Source organism: Amblyomma maculatum, chromosome 3, assembly GCF_055883805.1.
Source record: "Amblyomma maculatum isolate TAMU_Amacu chromosome 3, ASM5588380v1, whole genome shotgun sequence".
Classification (NCBI taxonomy): domain Eukaryota; kingdom Metazoa; phylum Arthropoda; class Arachnida; order Ixodida; family Ixodidae; genus Amblyomma; species Amblyomma maculatum.
In genome coordinates this window covers 172,849,384-172,869,726 of record NC_139346.1, presented here as the reverse complement: position 1 = coordinate 172,869,726, position 20,343 = coordinate 172,849,384, and the positions used below count along the sequence as shown (strand labels likewise).

The 20,343-nt window shown below is 44.7% G+C and overlaps 1 protein-coding gene across 1 annotated transcript; it reads right to left on the bottom strand.

Annotated features, from left to right (window-relative positions):
- Window positions 1–609: 609 nt before the first annotated feature.
- LOC146196962 (solute carrier family 13 member 2-like) lies at window positions 610–20,130 on the bottom strand. Its single transcript, XM_084597102.1, has 12 exons — window positions 19,987–20,130; window positions 19,187–19,302; window positions 18,053–18,189; window positions 17,527–17,611; window positions 13,189–13,323; window positions 9,857–9,973; window positions 5,876–5,956; window positions 5,683–5,790; window positions 4,543–4,723; window positions 3,983–4,144; window positions 1,592–1,729; window positions 610–810 (listed from the first exon to the last, which is right to left on the bottom strand). The coding sequence occupies exons 1-12, from the start codon at window positions 20,113–20,115 to the stop codon at window positions 610–612; spliced, it is 1,590 nt and encodes a 529-aa protein (XP_084453228.1). The 5' UTR covers window positions 20,116–20,130.
- Window positions 20,131–20,343: the final 213 nt, after the last annotated feature.

The window sequence follows — 20,343 nt, the reverse complement described above, 5'->3', positions numbered from 1 at the left end:
AGCAGGCTCTTTAGAGAGAAGCGGTTTGTAAATAGATACCACACATGGTGTCTGCGTTATGAGCTCCATACCGCACCGGCCCGCCCAGTTTGAGTACATACTCGACGTGGTCTATCCTGTCTACACACTAGACTTGGTCTGTCCGGTTTGAGCGTTATACTAGTTCGATATAAACCTATTTAAACTTTATACAGGACGGGCCCCACCTGTATGATTATAACGGGGCCTACAGGTGGCGCAATATGGGATAGAGTATTCACTTAGTGCAACCAGCTTGCAGATTTATCATGGAATCTAATGATCAATATACACATATACTGCACGCTTTACAATATAAAATACCTTATCAGTCTTCATCCAGAAATTCACGCCACCATCGAAAGTCTTTTAGAGAGAACTGACTAGGTGCTTAGATCAGCGGTACACAACGCACGTTGAATAGTCGAGCAATCTCGCATATGTACACAACGGCGCAAACCCGCGCAGTCAAAAAATATATATATATAAATATAGTACGCATCACAGTTTTCGACTGCGTGCCTCCTCCACCGTCTTTAACAGCAGCGTCACACAGCTCTTGAGCACATGGAACATCTGGCATTTCACGGCTCAACAACTAGACGACATCGAGATCCCCGCGCACGGCTCTTGTTCCAGGCGCCCTAAGCCAGCGCGGGAGCCAGTGGCGTTTTTGTCCAGCGCCGCCCACGTGGGGAAGTTGTGCACGCCGAACACCAGGGGGCCCAGGGTGTGGATGGCCAACAGCTCCACGGCGACGCACACCATGTTCATCGCGAAACCCGGTGCCGCCTGGAAACAAGCCACTACGAATGAAAATTTCACGTACACACGCATTAAATGTCATATATGGACCTTTCTTTCTGGCCTAAATGTCATACTTAGTGCGCAGATAATGATAAATTAGCTCCCAATCGTCGGTACAAGCGCTGCTTCCACAATTTTAGGACAGTAATCGAAAGCACTGAAAATTTATGTTCTGCGCGATGTTCTCTTTGTCATGAGGACCCATTACAAGGTGCTCTGAGACCGAAATGATACCCAAGATCATGTTACTTTCCAACGGCTGCGGCTGGAGGCAAACCACACTCATATACAGTGGGAGCGGGGCATCACAGATACACGCCAGTTAAATTTATCACTAAGTCCATAGCTATAGTTTATGGTATACGAGACGAGCAGAAGGTGATTTCTCCCATACTGGACCAGCCTGTTACATTTTTCTACCTCAGAGTTTGTTCACCTACAGTGTATCTACAATACCCTATAACGTCTTGTGTACCATATCCCCAGAGGCCGATACGAAATATTGTCACATTAGGCGGTGCATGCCTTTAGAGAAGACGACGTTCAACAGAGTCGGCTGGTGCCTGCAGAAAACGTCTGTTGTTTGAAAGCCTTGTCTTCCGTGTCCGCCCTCTGCTCCAAGCTGAACTACCCCGTAACAATATGCTTAGAGTTTTAGAATGTTTGATACCCTCTAATGGTAATAAATGGCAGGGCAGCTCGTGTCGCGCCAGCCAATCGGACAGGGTGAGGTTGAAGCGGTTATTTTGGTGACATATGTACGCACCATGTCCCAGATCCGGAAGTTTCCCATCTCGTACACTATGGCATTGGGTGGTGTCGCCGCGGGCAGCATGAAAGAGAACGAGCAGGCCACCACCACGGGTATGGCGAAGTACAGCGGGTGCACTTGAAGCGCTACAGCCTGCATTGAAATAATATGGGACGAGCTTCACTCGAGTTGCTCTTGGTTCTGGAGATGATGATGCAAACCGCAAGTCGCGCTCACGAATCTAGACATGACCAGTAAGCAGATTTAGTGCGCATGTCCAAGGCATTAATCTGATGCTAGTGCCAGTGCATAGTCAAGTAAAGGAATTCGCCCTTCTGGCCATATTTCTTGCTGTTTTGCTTTTTTTCCTGAAGTGCCAATCCTGCGCAAAGGCTCCCATCGAGTACCTACAGCGTGATTGGGAACGCTTAATAAAACATTCTTTTTTCTAAAATGTGCACCCGGGGATACTGCGACAGAGTTCTGCATAAAGTAGCGCGATTTTGCGCGATACATGCAGAATCATTTCTGTCATCCTGTCTAAGTTTACAACACACGTTATTAGCTGAAGTGGTTAAGCCTTACTATCATTTTTCGTGTAGGCAAATAGTAACGTGAATGCACAGCGATTCTTTCCTTTAGTAAATGTATAGAAAAGGTTAGTATGATGAAAACGCAGAAAGGTATGGTTGTTTATTATTCAGTAACAGCAGCAGCAGTATTGGTATCAGTAGTGACACGTAACTGGAGGGCGGCTTCTGTGGAGAAAGGAGCACTTTTCTCGCAGGAGTAGAAGCTATGGCGATGAGGCGGCAATGCGCAGCAGGAGGGTATGGCGAGGGCACAGGAATGTGTAACCCTACAGACGGAAACCGTGGAAGCAAATGGGTATGATGTGAGCAGAGGAATTTGAAACCTTATGGTTGCAAATGTGGTTACTGTGGATGGTTACCTCTTTTCACGATAACGACCCATGTGAAGAGGAAGCTGCTGTTAGAGCCGAGGAACTCCATGATTGAGTGCCAACCTTCAAAGGCACAGAGTGTGGCTGGCTACTGTGCACGGAGGGGATAGAGTATGGCGAGGGCAGAAAAATGTACAGGGACGAGGCCAAACGACGATTCTATGGAAGGAAGAGTAGAGTCACGGAGAAAGTGCGAAAGATACTGAGCCTTTCCTTCCCTGTAAACTAATTTACATTTCAATGGAGTAGGTTTAGAGTTGAGACATATGTCATGCTGGTATCTGTGGTAGTTGCTGTGAAGTGCGTCGCATTGGTCAGTGAGCACAACAGTGTAGGAACAGACACGTGCCTAGGAAGGCGATCTAGAGAGTAATGAGAGTAGAAGAACAAGCAGGAGTGAACAAATAAAAGGTGGTCTATAGCTATTCATATATGTTGTTCATATTAAAGCTGTTTACCCGGATATATCGGGAATTATCACACTGCACAGATGCCGCTGAATCTCATGTTAAACAATGGTAACCGAACTACTTGCTTTAATAAATATTTAGCGCGTTAGCATTATCCGCTGCAGTGGCTCAGTGGCTAAGGCACTCGGCTATTGAACCGTTGAAATCGGTTTCGAGACCGACGTGGAGGCCGCGTTTCGATGGAAGCGAAGCGTCAAGGCGTGCTGGTGCTGTGCGATGTCAATGTTATATAACCCCAAAGGGACGAGATTATTCCGCAGCCATCCACTACGACACCTCTTTGTTATTTCACTCCCACCTTCCCAATTTTTCTTACGGTGCGGTACAGGTGCCCATCGATCTAGGCGTACAACAATGTGCTAGCTCTTTGCTATTAAATCAATTTTAACGCTTTAGAACACCATGTTGGAAAAACGTCTGTCTCTGTGAAGCCTCGGTTGGGAAGTGGCAGTGGAGAAAGGGATACTCACTTCTGACTCTATTGGGAGAAGAAGCAAAAGTACGAAGAGAGGGAAGAGTCGACAGGTGACAACTTGGAAAACGCATGCGGCGTGTGCACTGTGATTTGAAGGATTGAATAGCAAGAGCTGAGTGTAAACGGCGCGTCACACACTGATTGACGGACTGCACTCAGCCACACGCATGCCAGGTCTGAATTTGTCAACAGCAGTAGCTATTCGTCCAAGAAGGGGAATATTAAGGATACCAATACTGCTGCATACTATGATGCATGAATCGTTTTGATCATACACACCTTTTGGCATCTTTTTATTTTGATGCAAAATAACAGACACCAAGCTATTACTACTTACCCAGTTGCCTGACACGTTCAGTTACATTATGAGGTACTTTTCAGCGAAGCTAGCACATCAAAGGTAAAATCAGCAGTTCTTCCCGTTCACACCACTGAAATATGCTCTCCTGTGATTTCTCATTGCATTTAGGAGTCAACTCGGTTTAGGAAATACTGACCATTTCGAAGATGATAGGCAGCATGATGGCAGTGATGGCCGTGTTGCTGGTGACTTCGGTCAGCAAGGAGGCGAAGAAGCACAAGACGCCCACAACCAGAAAACTTGGCATCACGTTCAGGCCGCGCATCTTCACCACTAATATGGCAGACAAGCCCGAATCCTGCACCAAGCCGCGTAGTCTGGAGATCGTCCGTCACGCTGGGCATTAAATCGCCTACGTACACATCACATTGGGCCATTCTGGCTCAACGTGATGATGAACGCCCGGAACAACAAAGTGCGTGCTTTTTCGTGATCACAACCACAGTGCTTGTTTGACGGTTTGCCAGTAGTCGATTGATGCTTTTCTTATCTAGTTCCATGAAGAATGCGTTCCAGCACAGCATATTAAATCTGAAAATATATCCTATAACGCCTTGGTTGGAACTGTATCTGGAGCTATTGAAAGATGAGGCACCTTAATTTTTAAACTTCTTCACAACTACCACTGTCATGTGCCGGTAACTGCTGTCAATAGCTGCCCTGTTGATTAGACACTTGTGTAGAGTGGATGCTTACCTTGGATGCCTCGGCCAGCGTCATGCCCCCGCAGATTATGAATATGGTGCCCCAGTGGATCTTGACGCTGGCCTCTTCCCAGGTGAGCAGCCCTTTGCTCTGCAGGCCCCGCGTGGGATCCTTGGGCACCACGAACAGCAGGATGCTGACCAGCACCGCGGGCACCGAGGATAGAATGTGCCTGGCAAATTAAGACATGGATCCAAGGAAACCTTAATGGCGATTTGAGCATCTGTTGAGGCTTAAATATAGGTAGCTAATGTAGCTAGCCCCAAACACACATTATTCACGCTGGTTTCAGTAAAACATGGTGCTTGATAAAGGTATATAGATAAATAGAAAACTGGGTATGAAGTGAACAGGCAAAAATATCCCTAAGACCAAAATTTTTGTTTGTAATAAATCTGGAGATCTTAGTTTCCTTTATAAAGAGGTCTTGGGCTTTTTCCTTTAGTTTGTTTTAAACAACGACTAAAACTGATAACCTGCGGCTGGTTAGGCACAATCTTTTATCCCGTTCTAAACTTGCGGCAAGTTTATTTGTAATGTCATGGACTGGCTGAAAAGATAAAACGGGAGGTGTTTTTCAGCCGCTATTCCAAACAGTGTTCAAGTGGTTGTGCGTATGCTGCTGCTTCCTACACTTCCTACTGCGTCGATATATGTGAAGGACAGAGGTAATTTAGACCTGATTTCTTGCTATAGTTTGCAGGCCGAAACTGAAAGAACACTTATCTTGGCATGAAAATTTCTCGAAAGAAATATCGATAATTGTGGAGCTCAGGAAAGGTGAATTTGTCGAATGCGTGTGCAAACCTTTTAAGGAAATTGCAAGGTTAGGCTCATTGTCACGCTTAAGTTCCATATGAATTATAAGAATTTACATATATTCGGCACGCATGTCTAGACTAAAATGCAGTAATGAGCACTATGTTTCGTTACTCATTTTTCATTACTCAAACGGCAGGTGCGTGGTGCACGCACCTGCCGTTTGAGTAATGAAAAATATTTACCCTATAAGTTGACTCGATAAGTGGGATGTATAGAAAGTACTATTCAAGCTCCAGACGTCCTTGTTGGTAGGTCATGCAATATTGTGCATGAAAGAGCACGTAAAAAGATCGTGTATGTTGCACTCACTTGCCGTGCGGAAACAAGCTCGACCAACCGGGTACAATGCGAGGGTTTTGCGTGAGCCACAGCAGTATCATGCAACTCATCAGGGCCAGCACGGCAGATTGATGGAACCTAGAGAAAGTGGAGCGATACAAGCTGTGGAACTTGCCTCGTACAAAGCCGTAACTGCAAGTGGCATGGCAGACAACCGACTCACGTCATCGGTCCAAGCTGATGGTAGCGACCCAAGAGCTCCAGCTTGACTCGCTCCCGAATATCCGCTTCACTACCCCTCGGTCTGCAACCACAGTGAAGAAATAATGATATGGTGTAGTATGTTACCTGCACGATACACGCAATACCTGAATTCAATTGTATAGTCTAACCCCTGTCTACAATACCCCTTCCTCGTAAGAGCACGTGCGATGGTCACTAACTGAGGCACACCTACTACTGGGGATGCAAGCAAACTACCCCTGAGCCGCACTTAACTGCGTACAATAACTTTTATGAACCCCAACCAGTTAATAATCCAACTGGCTGTATGTCGGGAGAAGCCAATAGCCAGTAATATTCAATAGCTGTTGTTGCTATCTACGGGATATTTTTTTTTAGGTAAATTCTTTGCTTTGAAAGCTTGAGTATAAAACCAGCTAAGTAAGCTCCCGAGGAAAGTTTTTGAAGCGAAAGCTTCACTGGGATAAATGCAACGCGTTTTCGGTGACCTTCAGCCGCGTGCATCGCGGCGTGGGGCCTGCTTGCCGCCCGCTGCTGCTTCTTCGCACGTGTGGTGCACGGAGCGGGCGACGATTCGTGCTTCTGCGAAATCGCGCACTTGCTTTTTCTTTGCACCCCTGGCCAACTTTTCTCATACCGGCACATATCTCCGGTCGTCGCGGAGCGCCGCGCGTGACGTCATAACATTGCTATGCACCTCATTGCGCACGCGCGGTGCTCTTGAGTGCTGCGTCAAAGCGGGGGATATAAGCCGTGGAGCAGCCACTCGCTTGCGAATTCGTATATACACGTTTTGGCGAGTCTTTAGGGCTATGCCATGGATGAGGCAACAAACATTAGTGTGAGGGCTCGCTACGCTCGCCTAGAAGCCGGATATACTCATCCTGCCGACATTGCTCGCAGTGAAGAAGTGGCACGTAGGAAAAACGAAGCAGAGAGAACTTGACCGAGTGATAGAAACTCCCGAAGAGCGAGAAGACAGACTTACAAAGCGACGACCCAAGGCTTTCGCTTTGTATATCCTGGCTTAGCTGATGGTTGGTTGGTTTGTGGTGTTTAACGTCCCAAAGCGACTCAGGCTATGAGGGACGCCGGTAATTTCGACCACCTGGGGTTCTTTAACGTGCACTGACATCGCACAGCACACGGGCGCCTTGCTTTTCGCCTCCATCGAAAAGCTGCCGCCGAGGCCGGGATTCGATCCCGCGTCCTTGGGAACAGTAGTCGAGCGCCGTAACCACTGCGCCACCCCGGCGGGTAGCTTAGCTGAGTTAAGCCAGCTAAACCACTGGCAATGTTTTACCACTGCTGACATTTCTGGGATGTTGAAACACTGACCTCACTTTCAGCGCAATTAGTAGGTGGCGATGATTTACAATGAAAAAGACGAGACAGTGTTTCAACTAGCATGCGTCTTCGGCAAGGCACATTAACCTAATTGAGATGTTTTCAAAAGACGCACAAACAATGTGCAACATGAAGTTTTCTGTTCTGGCTAAATGAAAAAAAAAAAATGTGCTACGGTCCCCACGCTTCTGTAATGCTACATTCTGCGAACAAATACATTTTGCTGAACCGCTTCAGTTATCACTGTACAATGACATGTTTTTAGCTCTGTCGCTTTTCCAGGGACGTTTAGAGCTATACTGCGCCCCAGGGGTGCTTCGAATCTGAGGAGCAACAGGCAGCACGAGCATTACATTGCATTACCACAGATCGGAATAAGTTCTCGGTCATCTAAGGAAGATAGCCCCAATCAGCCTTCCTCCATTCCTCCTGTCGCACTCATTCATTTTCAGCGCCAATTCCACCAGTGCCAAAAAAGCAGAACCAAGCTAAATGCAACAGGTCGCGTTACTAGGAGCAAAATTCGTGCCGAAGCCTATTGCCAGAGGGATCAACTCGATCATGACGATGATGACAATGAACTATTCAAAGAGCCCCTGCGAACTGTGACGCTAATAGCCGCTGCGTGCGCCCATCTTCGGACGATGCAACAATGCTGCCTCAGAGCTCGGCCTCCCGGACACGTCCCATAAGTTGCGGCTTGTTTCGCGGATACATGTCCGCACTGCATCTTTTTTTCATTCAACTTTTAAGGTGAAGTCTTATTGCCCTCAAGACGCATGTCTCATTCCGCAAAGCCTTTGGTCCGCTCCCTCGTCTGGGTGTATTGCTTACTGCGTTGAATTAACGCACCAACGTTTGCTGAATGTGCTTTAAGAGGTATCACTAGAAGGTTTTTATTCTCAGCGGGATATTTTTATACATATTTTAAGTACTGAAGTTTCTATTACTTTGCAGTCTCACATTGACTCCTCTTAGCGGCAAATACAGAGCAGAAGGAATGGAATCGCACACAAGGCGAGATGTTAGTTATAGGGCACGGAGCTATGTCGCGGACGTTCTACCTTGAGGTAGTAACGAGCCCCGTTTTATTTATCCCCTAAGCTCTTATAGCTGTTAATAACAACTAGCGTTAGAGTGATCCATTTTGCATTTCTTTGACATCGATGGTACTTTGCTTGCTCGCGAGTGTCCTGTCATTCAGTAACCACGCCGCCTCTCGTTTTTAGACGCCTACGGTCAGGTCATTTTGTTATCACGAGGACTAAGGCTATTACAGACAAATGGAAAGTGGTCGCCTTCCTACAATTCAAGAGTTGTCGCGAAGCATCTATATGCAATCGTGAGTTAATAAAGCCTGTCTTTCGATATGTAACGCAGCTTCACTCATGCGGGCCCTTAGTGAAATGATTCAAACATGTGATTCATATTCATGTGCTTGCAGAATGCACTTGAAGGCCCTTTTTATTATATGAGAGGTGCCTGCAGAAGTAAGCCACAGAATGCATTTACGTGACGCGCGACGAAAGACAGTGCCGATGGCGATGGAGCCAGAACGATGATATGATCAGGTTAAGGACGCTGTAGCATTTCAGTGAACGTAAAACTTGAGAATGGAAATTCATGTCAAGTTGGCTGAACACTTACGCTGTTCATTTTGCCGCCTTATCTAGACATCATTCTGCCTCTGTTGTCGTTGACCTTGTTTTTGACCCAAAGTATATATATATATATATATATATATATATATATATATATATATATATATATATATATATATATATATATATATATATATATATATATATATATATATATATATATATATATAATCAATTTCCCCGCCAAAGACACGTCACCGTCACGTCACGTGTTTTCGCGAAGTCGCAACGTCACGTGATTGTTTTGCATCATATTTACAGGGAGCGCCATCAAACTAAAGCCTCGCTCAGTCCTCACGCAGACGTCTATGGGACTTTCGATACCACGTGGTCCTTCTACAACGGCAGAACCCTCAAACGTGTCCATTGCTGCGGAGCTAAATGTGTTGAGAGTTCAGAGAGCAACGAGGTAGAATTGCGAGTGGTTGTTGTGACTTAAACAATACTGTTTAACTGATCCAGTTAAGCCTGTTGTATGATTAATTCACTAACCACTCGGTAATAGCCTCGAAACAAGGTAAGCCTAGAATAAACAGCGTGACTTTGCTTGTCTTTGTGCGTTTCCTTTAGTAACAGTAAGCCGTACGGCCAGCTATATAATGTAAAAGTGCGACTATTCATTTCAGCGGTGCGACTACTGAGTTTCTAATAATCTATGCTTCAAAACGTGAGCCATCACCATCACGATCACCGCTACCAAGTTGTAAAAGCGGCGCTTCAATTAAACTGCGTTTTCACTTGAAATGTAGGGCATTTACGAATAGAATGTTTTTGTTTAGGTCGTTTACAAAATATCGTTTGAAGCTTAATTGATGCGGTAGATTGCAGTTAAAGTAGTCGAGACACTTGAGAACATTTGTTACCCAGGTTTCACCACATTTCAAATTTGGTTACAGCTTTTACAGTAGAGGAATTTGCTTTTTCCGAGCATATTAATTCGCCAGCAAACTCACATTAGTCTAGCCACCTTGCGCTGTATGTAAAGCCAGGCCAGCATGGTGCAGACCAGCATAGGTGGAACGTTGTAAGCCATCCACGAGAGAAAGCTGACGTCGTCCTGCTGGAAGAGCCTGCATCGACGTATGCATAGATTCGTTACAGCCCGTCAACTTCAATCGCCGCTATGAACAAGGCAATTTTTCTCAGTGAGACACGTAAAAAACAAAAATGTCGACTTGGGGGCTAGCTAATCATTTCACGAGAAACAGTAGCAAAAATTTTGCCTACACTTTGTTTCGTGCTTGTGGCTACGACTTCTCTTGAACAGTTTGCGCTCTATAGTAATTAGCAATACTTGTGCCAATTGTAGGCGCTCTGAAGACTAATTGAAGTGAACCTGCTTTAATAGCACCACCATCGTTTCAGTGATGAAAAGGATACTTACTTGAAAAAATTGATATAATAAGCTTGATCCAAAATACATTATAGTGGTTCAACGGTGCTGAACTGAATGTGGAGCGAAAGCTTTGGCTGCAGGCGACCGTGCGTTGCATTGAACACAACAATTTTTCCGTTGAACGCATCAAAGTTCACCGATGTTCTATGCAGAACCCACTTTCATGTCTGTTATGAACGTGCTTGCGTAGCATAGGGGTAACGTGAATTCAAATGTAATGGCAGGCTGACTTTAATGTAACCCTCCCACAGAAAAGGAGAGGCCTTAGTTGGCGAAACTGGTTGCTAGGCAACGGGACGTTCTTTCATACACAGCCGCTCTTTGTAAGGCATCGGCGAAATGCTCTAAGGTAGCGTAGTGTAGCTTTCACTACAAAAAAAAAGCGACATACGCTTATCGTACTGCCGGTCGGTTTGACAAGAAATCTGAGGGCCGGAAATTGTGGTTTATTCATGTCGACCTCGGAGTCTGGGCTGCACTGCCATTAACCACCAGATGGCGATCTTGTGGTACAGAACTGCTGTGTTCGCCAAGAATTTGTTTAGTGAGCATTGTTGTGAGCAAGAATAAGGATGTCTGTTAAGCTCCACTTTAGGGCATGACGCGATATTGACCTAAGCCCACCGGAATGCCGCAGTACAGAGAAAGGGACTAGAAAGCCCAGTTTATACCATGGACGCAATCTTTGAAATGAAAATACTGAAGCCGCAATGAAGCATCTCACACAGACGCTATTACGTTGGCTGCAGCATGCTGACATCATTATGCCACGTGAAACAAAAAAGAAGTGTCAATGCACTTTTCTACTCGCTTAATTAGTACTTTCGTACGCCCTCTCTGAGTACACACCTGCTAGTTCTTTGCGTGAAATTCAACGGCATATATATATATATATATATATATATATATATATATATATATATATATATATATATATATATATATATATATATATAATGAAGGAAAGAAGGGATTATGTTTTTTTTTTATTTCGCCCTCGCTCTTGATCACGTTCTACGTGACGCTGGCGGTAACACAGGACGTTCCACGTCCACCGCTATGGTTGAGGGTGGCGCTGGTGAACACTCTCAAGGTTCGTATACAGACAACATTAATACCCAAGAAAGTAGCAGGGGGGACAGCGGCCGATGTAGCTCAGTTGGAAGAGCACCGGACGCGTTATTCGGAGGTCGTGGGTTCGGTCCCCACCATCAGCACGTTGTTTTTTCTTCTACTTTGTGTTTATTTATCTTTCCCCTATGCAGATTACATTACTCATTTCTGTGACTATTCAAGTAAAAAAAATTAAAAAAAAAAGACATAAAACATAATCCCCAATGCTTTCCTTGGCCTCGCCGACTGTTGGCTTCTTTCCTTCATGCATTATAACGAGCACCCTCATTTCCCTTTCATTTATCTGCCCATATATATATATATATATATATATATATATATATATATATATATATATATATATATATATATATATATATATATATATATATATAAATCAGCTTATATCAGGGCCGTAGAGGTTTTTCTTCGACGCTTAGTGTTAGCATGCTTGTCTGGGAAAAGAAGAGTCGTGAGTGTTCGTTTTCCCTGACTGACACATATGAAAACACTTCTCTGCGTTAAACAAAATTATTTCATGACGTTTTTTTGCGCGCCGACATTAATTCACATTTCCTGCATTCGATTATTTTCATCTCAGATATCCACTGGTCACGTGGGTTAAGGGACACAGTTCGGAGAAACGTAGGTTATTTAAGGTGAAAGCCTTACTTGAATCATGACCGGTGTGAGCGAGGAGTGTGGGCTCAGTGTGAGCAGGAAGTGCTACCAAAATATCACCTGATTTCGTATAAAAATTGTAACACAACAGTTTTTGGTGCTAGTGAAGTTGGAAGTAAACTTTTAAAAAATGTGGGAACAGTTATTTCGCCTTTAAGGATATGACGCGACACTATTAATGGCTCCACCTTCGGCGATTCTTAAGAATCCTCGCGCGTACGTACATACACTCTGCAACTCACAATATCACTAATCCATTAATTTGTGCCTCTGTTAGGGCGTTAGCATGCAGTTGTAAGCTATCACTCTATGCGATAGAGCACCATGTACTTCGATAAAAGCACTGTTTTAATCAAACGATACGAACGTGTGCGTACATGGGACCTATAGGGGCGCTGCTTTTTTTTCGAGATCCAAGGGCCCCAGTTTGGTTACCATCTCTTCCCAACAACTGCCAACTCGGCTGGGTCATGTGATTGCGTGACGTCACACAGCCCGCCTACCAATCAGTGCCCGTCAATATCATCTGCCAACTACCACGTGTCAGAGGCATGCTCTTGATTCTTCGCTCACAATGACGACTACTAGGTTAACGTTAAGAGGTAGGAAACGTGCAGAATGGTTTAGAGACATAACTCGAGTTAATGACATTCTAGTCCAAATCAAGATGAAGAAATGGCTTGGGCAGTACTTGTAGTACAAAGAGAGGATAACCAATGGTCGCTTAGGGTAACAAATTAGATTACAAGAAAAAGGAAGGAAAGGATAGAAGTGGAGTGGCAGAAAATTAGGTTGGCTGAGGAGATTAAGGAGTCTCCAAGGGTGAATGTTATGCAGCTAGCACATGACGTGGTTAATTAGAGAGATATGGGAGAGGCCTTCGCCCTGCAGTGCCTACAGTCAGGATGATGATGATGATGATGATGATGATGATGATGATGATGATGATGATGATGATGATGATGATGATGAGTGCAGACTACAACGCCGACGTCGGGTGATCCGCAGAATGCTAAACTTAAGCTATTGTTTTCATACTTGAGTACAGCGGGTCAAAGTTGACCGTGGTTGATATAGCCAGACGTATTCGCTTACTTGGCGTACTCCGCTTGGAGAATCAGGTTGGGTGGTGTTCCAATGAGGGAGCCCGTTCCTCCGATGTTGGCGGCGTAGGCGACTGCCAGGAGCATCGCTCGGCGCATATCGCTTAGGCGATCTTGATGTTGCGCCCTATAGTGTATGGTATCAAATATAATGTAACATGAGACTAAACACAAAATTAATATATTGACAGGGAAATGTAATAATTGGTAGTATATAACATATTAAGGGCGAGCGGCAATTAGCATGACCAAAACAACGCGCACTACATCCTCCTCGCGTTCCACGCATGAGCGTGCTACTTAGCCCTCATCGTTGTCACCCCGTGACAGCATTACTCAGCTACAGCAAACAGGGTCGTTGCTACATGGGACAGGTTCATCCGTTAGTTTAATTTTTGGGAGCTCTTTTCGAAGCTATATAACCAAATTCAACACTCAAACTGCGAACAATGCCAAAATATGTTATCTCAAAAGCCGTGGTGATGCCCAAGATTACTTGATATACTCAATATATATATAAGTCATGCCAAGTCACCATCAATTTTTATAATACTTAAGCAAGTAAGTGAGGCAATAACAATGTCATCTTCGAGTTTGGCTCTTTTGGATGTAAAGCTCATTATTGAACAACATTTCTTACATGATTAAATATTCATTGCAATCGGGTCAAATACTTTGTTTCGACGCATGCCTGCAAATGCTTAAAGCGGGCGTGTGCTGCAAGCGCTGACGTGACAGCCTTCTTCTCTAACCTTCGCACTTCGGCAACGTGAAAGTAAATAACGTTAACGTCTGGGGTACAGGATAAATGTACTTAACTGTAGCGTTCTAATTTCACAACTAGTAGTGAAATGGTGCACGTGTACAAGACGCAAAGCTATGAGACAGCAGCTAGTATTGTTTGCTGTATTTCCACTGCTATTTCGCGCAGATTACCAATCTGAAAAAGCCACTGTCACCGTGCACAACTACGTAGAAGAGACATACCGTTAATTCATCCACGACCGTTCTCTTCAAATCCTTTACAGTCGACTGGAAATTCTACTGAAGGAATACGTAACGTAACGCTCGATATAGGTACCCATGCGGCTGAATCTGACAAACGCTCTCGCTAGTGCAGTTTGGCTCATTTTGATCCATAGATCAGCAGGAACTAGCTTTTTTTTTTTTTCACACAGGAGTCTTGTGCAGGGTTTCTAGGCATTATTGGACGCCTTTCTTTCTCGCGTCTTTTGCAAACGTAGAATTTGTGGATGAGCTTTCCATATGAGTTATTTGACCCGGTTTCAGTTTCTGCATTTGGTTGGTTTCGATACGAAATGTAGCGGTGATAGCTTAAGTACCGCTTACGTTAGCCCTCCATATCCTTATGCATTGCCGCAAAGAAACACTACACTCCTGGAGCTCTGTTGACTTGTATCGGTCTGACAGTTACAGAAGCCGGATTTCGAGCACATAGGACAAAGGTCGGCCCTGCTGGCGCAGAAAAGACAAGAATTGTAGAACTATGAGTTTCACCTAAATGACAAACGGCGATCAGGCGCGATATGAATACAAATGATCTTGCTACGCTTGTTTCTAGAAACCCAGGTGCATTTATCAAACTTCAGTGCATGCCCATTACTCTTGAGCTGTGTATTATCACAATACCTTAGGATGTTATTATAGGCGGCATAAAATGTTTTGCCCCAGCGTGGCGGTGAAGTCGTTAGGGTGCTTGACTGCTGTGCCAAGGATGCGGGATCGAATCCCGGCCTCGGCGGCTGCTTTTCGGTGAAGGCGAAAAGCTAGGCGCCTGTATGCTGTGAAATGCCAGCGCACGTAAACAACCCCAGGTAGTCGAAATGTTTGGAGCCCTCCACTACGGCGTCTCTCATACCCCACAAACCAAACCAAACCTAACAAGTTTCTGAAGTTTGTCGGTTGGATTCTCTGCTCCCAGTTGTGCAGTCAAATCTGCTACTTTTTCTATTACTTTCATTTTTGCACCACCGTGGTGGCGCAGTGGTAAGTGCAATCGACTGTTGTATCCGAGGGCACGGGTTCAAATCTCGACCACGGCGGCCATTTTTTAATGAAGGTGAAAAGCAAGGCTTCCGTGTGCTGTGCGATGTGCGATGTCTGCGCAGGTTAAAGAACCCCATGTGGCCGAAATATTCGGAGCCCTCCCCTACACGGAGTCCACTATAGAGCGTCGCCTTAATCGTTTTGGGACGTTAAACCCTGAAACCAAACCGACTTTTCATTGTTAGTAATGTGAGCAGAAGTAGTTTTCAGGCTGTTCTGTTCAGGCCAGCTATCTCTGAAAAAAAAAAAAAAAAAGCACATCCTTGGTCCGGGCTAGTGCGATTGCGGGCTCGCGGTAGTTGGCTTCTATGCGTAGCAAAGGCTAGAAGGTTGGCTGCACTCTTTTCCGGTTCTTAGATATTTTTGGGTGCCTAAAACTAGCTCAATCACTGCTTGGCCCCTCTGGTCATCTTTAATGAACTAGCCACTCATTCATCCTCACATCCCTCGGTGTTGATGGCACCACGTAATGGTATGCCTGACACGTTTATTACGCTCAATGATGTCGCCAAGCTGTTTCAAGTTTTAAAGCTGGTTTTGCAGGACGGCCTGCCAGCCTATCTCTTCGTGTCCCCTGTGTCTGTTCTGATATAATTGGCCATCATTTATGTATTTTATTCGATGAAGCAATTTATGCTAGTTCTCTGCCTGAGGAGTGGAAAGTGGGGGAGGGCGTAGTCGCGATTCACAAATATAGTTCAAGGAATAATTTCTTTGATTACAGAGTTGTCCTTCATACTTATATCTGTTGTCGAATAATGGAAGACATAATCTAGAAGACAGTGATTAAACGCCTTGAATACAGTTAATTACTCATCTGTTGCCAGTGTAGTTTGACGACTGGCCGTTCACACAATGCAGCTAAATGAATGTATTCGTGATCTTGTCTCTGATTTTGACTGCGACGAGCAGGTAGATTGCTTAACCTTGGACCTCGAGGCCACATATTCCCGCTGCATACATTGGTTGACATTGGTTGATTTGCTATTCTTCTTGTGTATTAAGCGAATTGTTTTATTGGATTGAAGGTTATCAGAAGGGCGCAAGCGACGAGCCTTGGGCAACAGCCGATTTTAAGACACAGCAACAGTCAGTTCTGCAGCTTTCAGCAGGGTTCCGTGTTGGGGCTCCTACTATTCTTAATTTATGTCGGTGACATAGTGGAAATGTTAAATACCGGGTGTGGCTGTACGGGTGTGGCTGTGCGATTAAAGCTTATCCGAAACATATTATCTTCAGGAAAGCTAGAAATAAATTCCATACTGACGTAAAAAAATAAATAAAATGGGACTTGATTTTAAATGACGCAGAATGCTACTGGGTTTTCTGTGCGCGGCGGTCCCCTCCCACTATGTCTGACTATCTTTAAACAACCAGCCGTTATCTAAGATGACAGATTATAAATATCTAGGCGATTACTCTTCAGCTGACCTGGAGAAAACAGATCGAATGCCTATTGACAAAGCCATTCAGAACATTAAACTTTCTACAAATATATTTCAGAGATGCTTCTTGGAAAGTTAAAGACCATCGATATTTCACTAACATAGGATCATTGACCAAGTATGGTAATGATTAGTGGAACCTTCAAGTCAAGGCCCATTGCGGAACGTGTTCCTAATCGCGCAGCGTGCTTTGTTACTAATATATCCTTTATTGTTCAGAGTAGCTGTATCCGACCAGAGTTGCTGTTCTTTATTGAAGGGCTGGCTGCAAATTAAATTGCTATTTCTCTATCACATTTATTTCGACAAAGCGATCTTAACCACAAGAACTTATATTCTGTCACAGCATTTTGTATCCCAAAGATACGAACAAATAAAAAATATGACAGGCAAAATGTCGCACTGATGTTTTCAAGCGCTCTTACTTTCTGTATGCCAACAGTGAATAGAACAAGCTGCCCCATCGCGTTGTTGATCGCCAATCCAAGGCTGAGTTCCCTGCACTGTTTGTCAGACCTGTGACGTGCGTAAATGCTCAGTTGCTGTTTGCCGGCTTTTAACTCTCTTTTCTTAATTTTAACTGCCAGAGCATTGCAAATCAACAGCTTATGTTCCTGTTTTTTTTTTCAGAGCCATTTATTCACATGTATTTTGTAGATATGATTATCCCATGCTGTATGTTCTACTTGTGTATTCCATCAGCACATATGCCTTCACAGTGCAGCAGAAAACGTAAATAAATAAACGCATCGGCCCTGTGATTATTATCGGAGTGCGCCTACACTACTGCAATTTGAACAGAGTAGTGAAAGACTCACTCTAAAGCGGCCACCTCGTCGGATGGAGCACCTACGAATCCCCCACTTACTTCCGACGGTTCCATCGAGCGGTCGTAGACGGTCTCTGAAATATCAGGTGGAGCAAGTAGAACCGTCGAATAGAAAGCAATCAATTAAATCTTTAGCGCTCGTTAGATTATAGAATGTCTTTTAGACTCATTTTTGACAGCGACGTCATGAACCCATGTTTGTGCTCAGACATTATCTAACATAACAGAAGGAAATTGTGAATTGAGTCGAGATCGCAAAATAGTGGTTTGAATAGTGTACAGGTTTTCCATTTTTGAGAACGAAGTAGGCGGCACAAGAGCTCCTGGCGATAGACCTAAATTTGACTATGAACTAAATAGCTATTGTAACGTATTAGAAGGTGTCAGTATAAGACGGGCCGCTTCCTAATGTAATTTTCAAGAACGCCCTGAAGTCGGCCAACCTAGAGCTAGCTGAAGCCTCGCTTAGCAGAAAATGAACTGAAATTCGCGATGACAGCAACACGTCAGCGAACCTTCGGAGGGACTTCTGCCGCTGCCGTGCACTTGGTTTAGGACAGCCAACGCTATGGGCGCCATGATGGATGCCGAGGCGGTGTTGGGAATCCACATGGACATGAACATGGTCACCAGCATTAAGCCCAGCAGCAGTCTGGAACAAAGAGCAATAATTAGTTTTTTTTCGTATTCATTCATTCATATACATGATGTTTAAGAAAGCCGGCCACTAATTAAAAACAATTAGGGTGCTTGAGGTGTGAAGATGTCTTCTGCAGCAATACAATACCACTTTGGGCAGAAAAGATCACTGATGGTATGAAGAAAGCTTTGTAACAAATTTCAGCGCGATCTTTCTCGATATTTTGGCTCAGAAAATTTCGGCTATCTTGTGCCAAAGCGAAGCGCGCTTTTGAAGAATCCCCGCTGTAAGACACACTGTAGCGACGTCGGTCAATACAGAGACAATACGCAATAACCTTCTCTGTCTCGCCTACACTGGGGTGATTGGCGCTGCTAGCTTCCGCAGCACCCACTGGAAAGAGGTTTGTTGGGCATGGCGCCAATGACTGACGTCGCGGGGCGTAGCTCAGAGCGCGCGCTTTTCGATAGCGCCTGTTTTTCGACGTGAGGTAGCCGAAATTTGTCGAGTCACAGCGGCTGTGTAAGTTGCGTGTCTGAAGTTCTAACTACTGACATGATGATTGCTAATGACCGATTATAAGTCTCCATTTGCAACCAAGCACCAAATGCTAATCGGTTAATGCATATTATCAGATAATATTCAGCTTACTTATTATCAGTATTGGCCTTTCTGCTGATGTCCGCGAAAACTGACAAAATGCTGCAGAAGCCGTCTTTTTGCCTCAAAAAGCTTACTTAAAATAGGTGCCTAGCTTCTCTGAAATATGTAGTACAGTGACGCAAATTTATATATCACTTTTTGTTATGATTCACATGTAGACGGATCAGTGAAAGAAGTTCATGCACATTGGTGCATTTCGACAAGGAATATCTGGTATGATAGTTTTCACTGAATTATGGTTCTTTCCAGATTATTATAAACTTATCCGGTCATGCAGTACCTAGCCAAACGTATGCGCATGGCTTTAGGGGGGAAACAATAGTCTCAATGGCTAAACGTGGTTCACCTTCGTGTGCTGGTACCGATGCCCAGTAGAGACCTGAGAGCCAAACGCTGGTGCAGGCGACTCGTCTCCACGGCAGCGGCCACCGCGAGCGACCCAAACAAAACGAAGCCGATGTTCTGCAAGGAAAGGCGAAAGCACTGGTTTCATGCAAGGAAAGACACGGTTTTGTCAAAATATACCTAATACGACAGAACGCTTTGTGTCAGCGTGTGGGTGCTTTCAACGGTATGCGGACCATCTGGACGTTATTCTCGATATAAGGAACTACTCGAATACTGATGAACACACGACTTCCCGAGCACAGCGCGAAACACTGTGAGTAATTGAAGGTAAGACAGGACGTCCTCGCCCACAGCACTATTGTGTTTATCAGTACGGATGTTTTTCGGCGAAGACCTAACGCAAAAACCAGCGAAATTAATCAGTCCACTTCGCCGCTGGTTCGAATCCCACTCACAGCATTCAGTACTTGATTTATTATGTTTCCTTTTGATGTGCCCATCACGTGGTAAATGGTGTTGTATCATGACGACGGCGGAATGGCATCAGTGGCTCCCTGTTTCGCCAACGAGACCCCTCATAAACATTAAGAGATGTAGCTCATGCTGCACAAATGAATGGCTCGAGGTATTTTACGTATATGTCAAACACTGATCTCGACGTGTTGCAAACTGTAACGTTCAACCCTGCCAATTACGATCGTGGATTCCATATTGCATACAAGATTGGAGTGCACTGTACATACGCCCCATTGTTCGCGCATTTATGCTTGTAGCGTAGAGCGCGAACAAAGCGCTCACGTTGAAGTACAGGCTTGTCGTCTTAGTGGTGGTCATCACGCCGAACAGAGGGAACAGCACGAGTGGCATGAGTGACGTCACCGCGAGTGGAATCGGCTCCGCCGTCCAGTAAGCCGCCATCCACACCATGGCGTAAGCGCTCAGGCCAGCCTGCGAGCCAACCACAAGCAAACGCTGCATAGATAGAGTCCACGTGTCCAGAAACCAAGATTTTTGGTTTCTGAATTTCGGTTTGCAGCACTCACAGCGAGGCTAATATTATGTCATTCACATTGATGAGCTGGCCCTGCATTCGATCATTTACCATTAGCTACATCAATAGCGCAATATAACGGCTTTTTAATATTTAATAGTTTA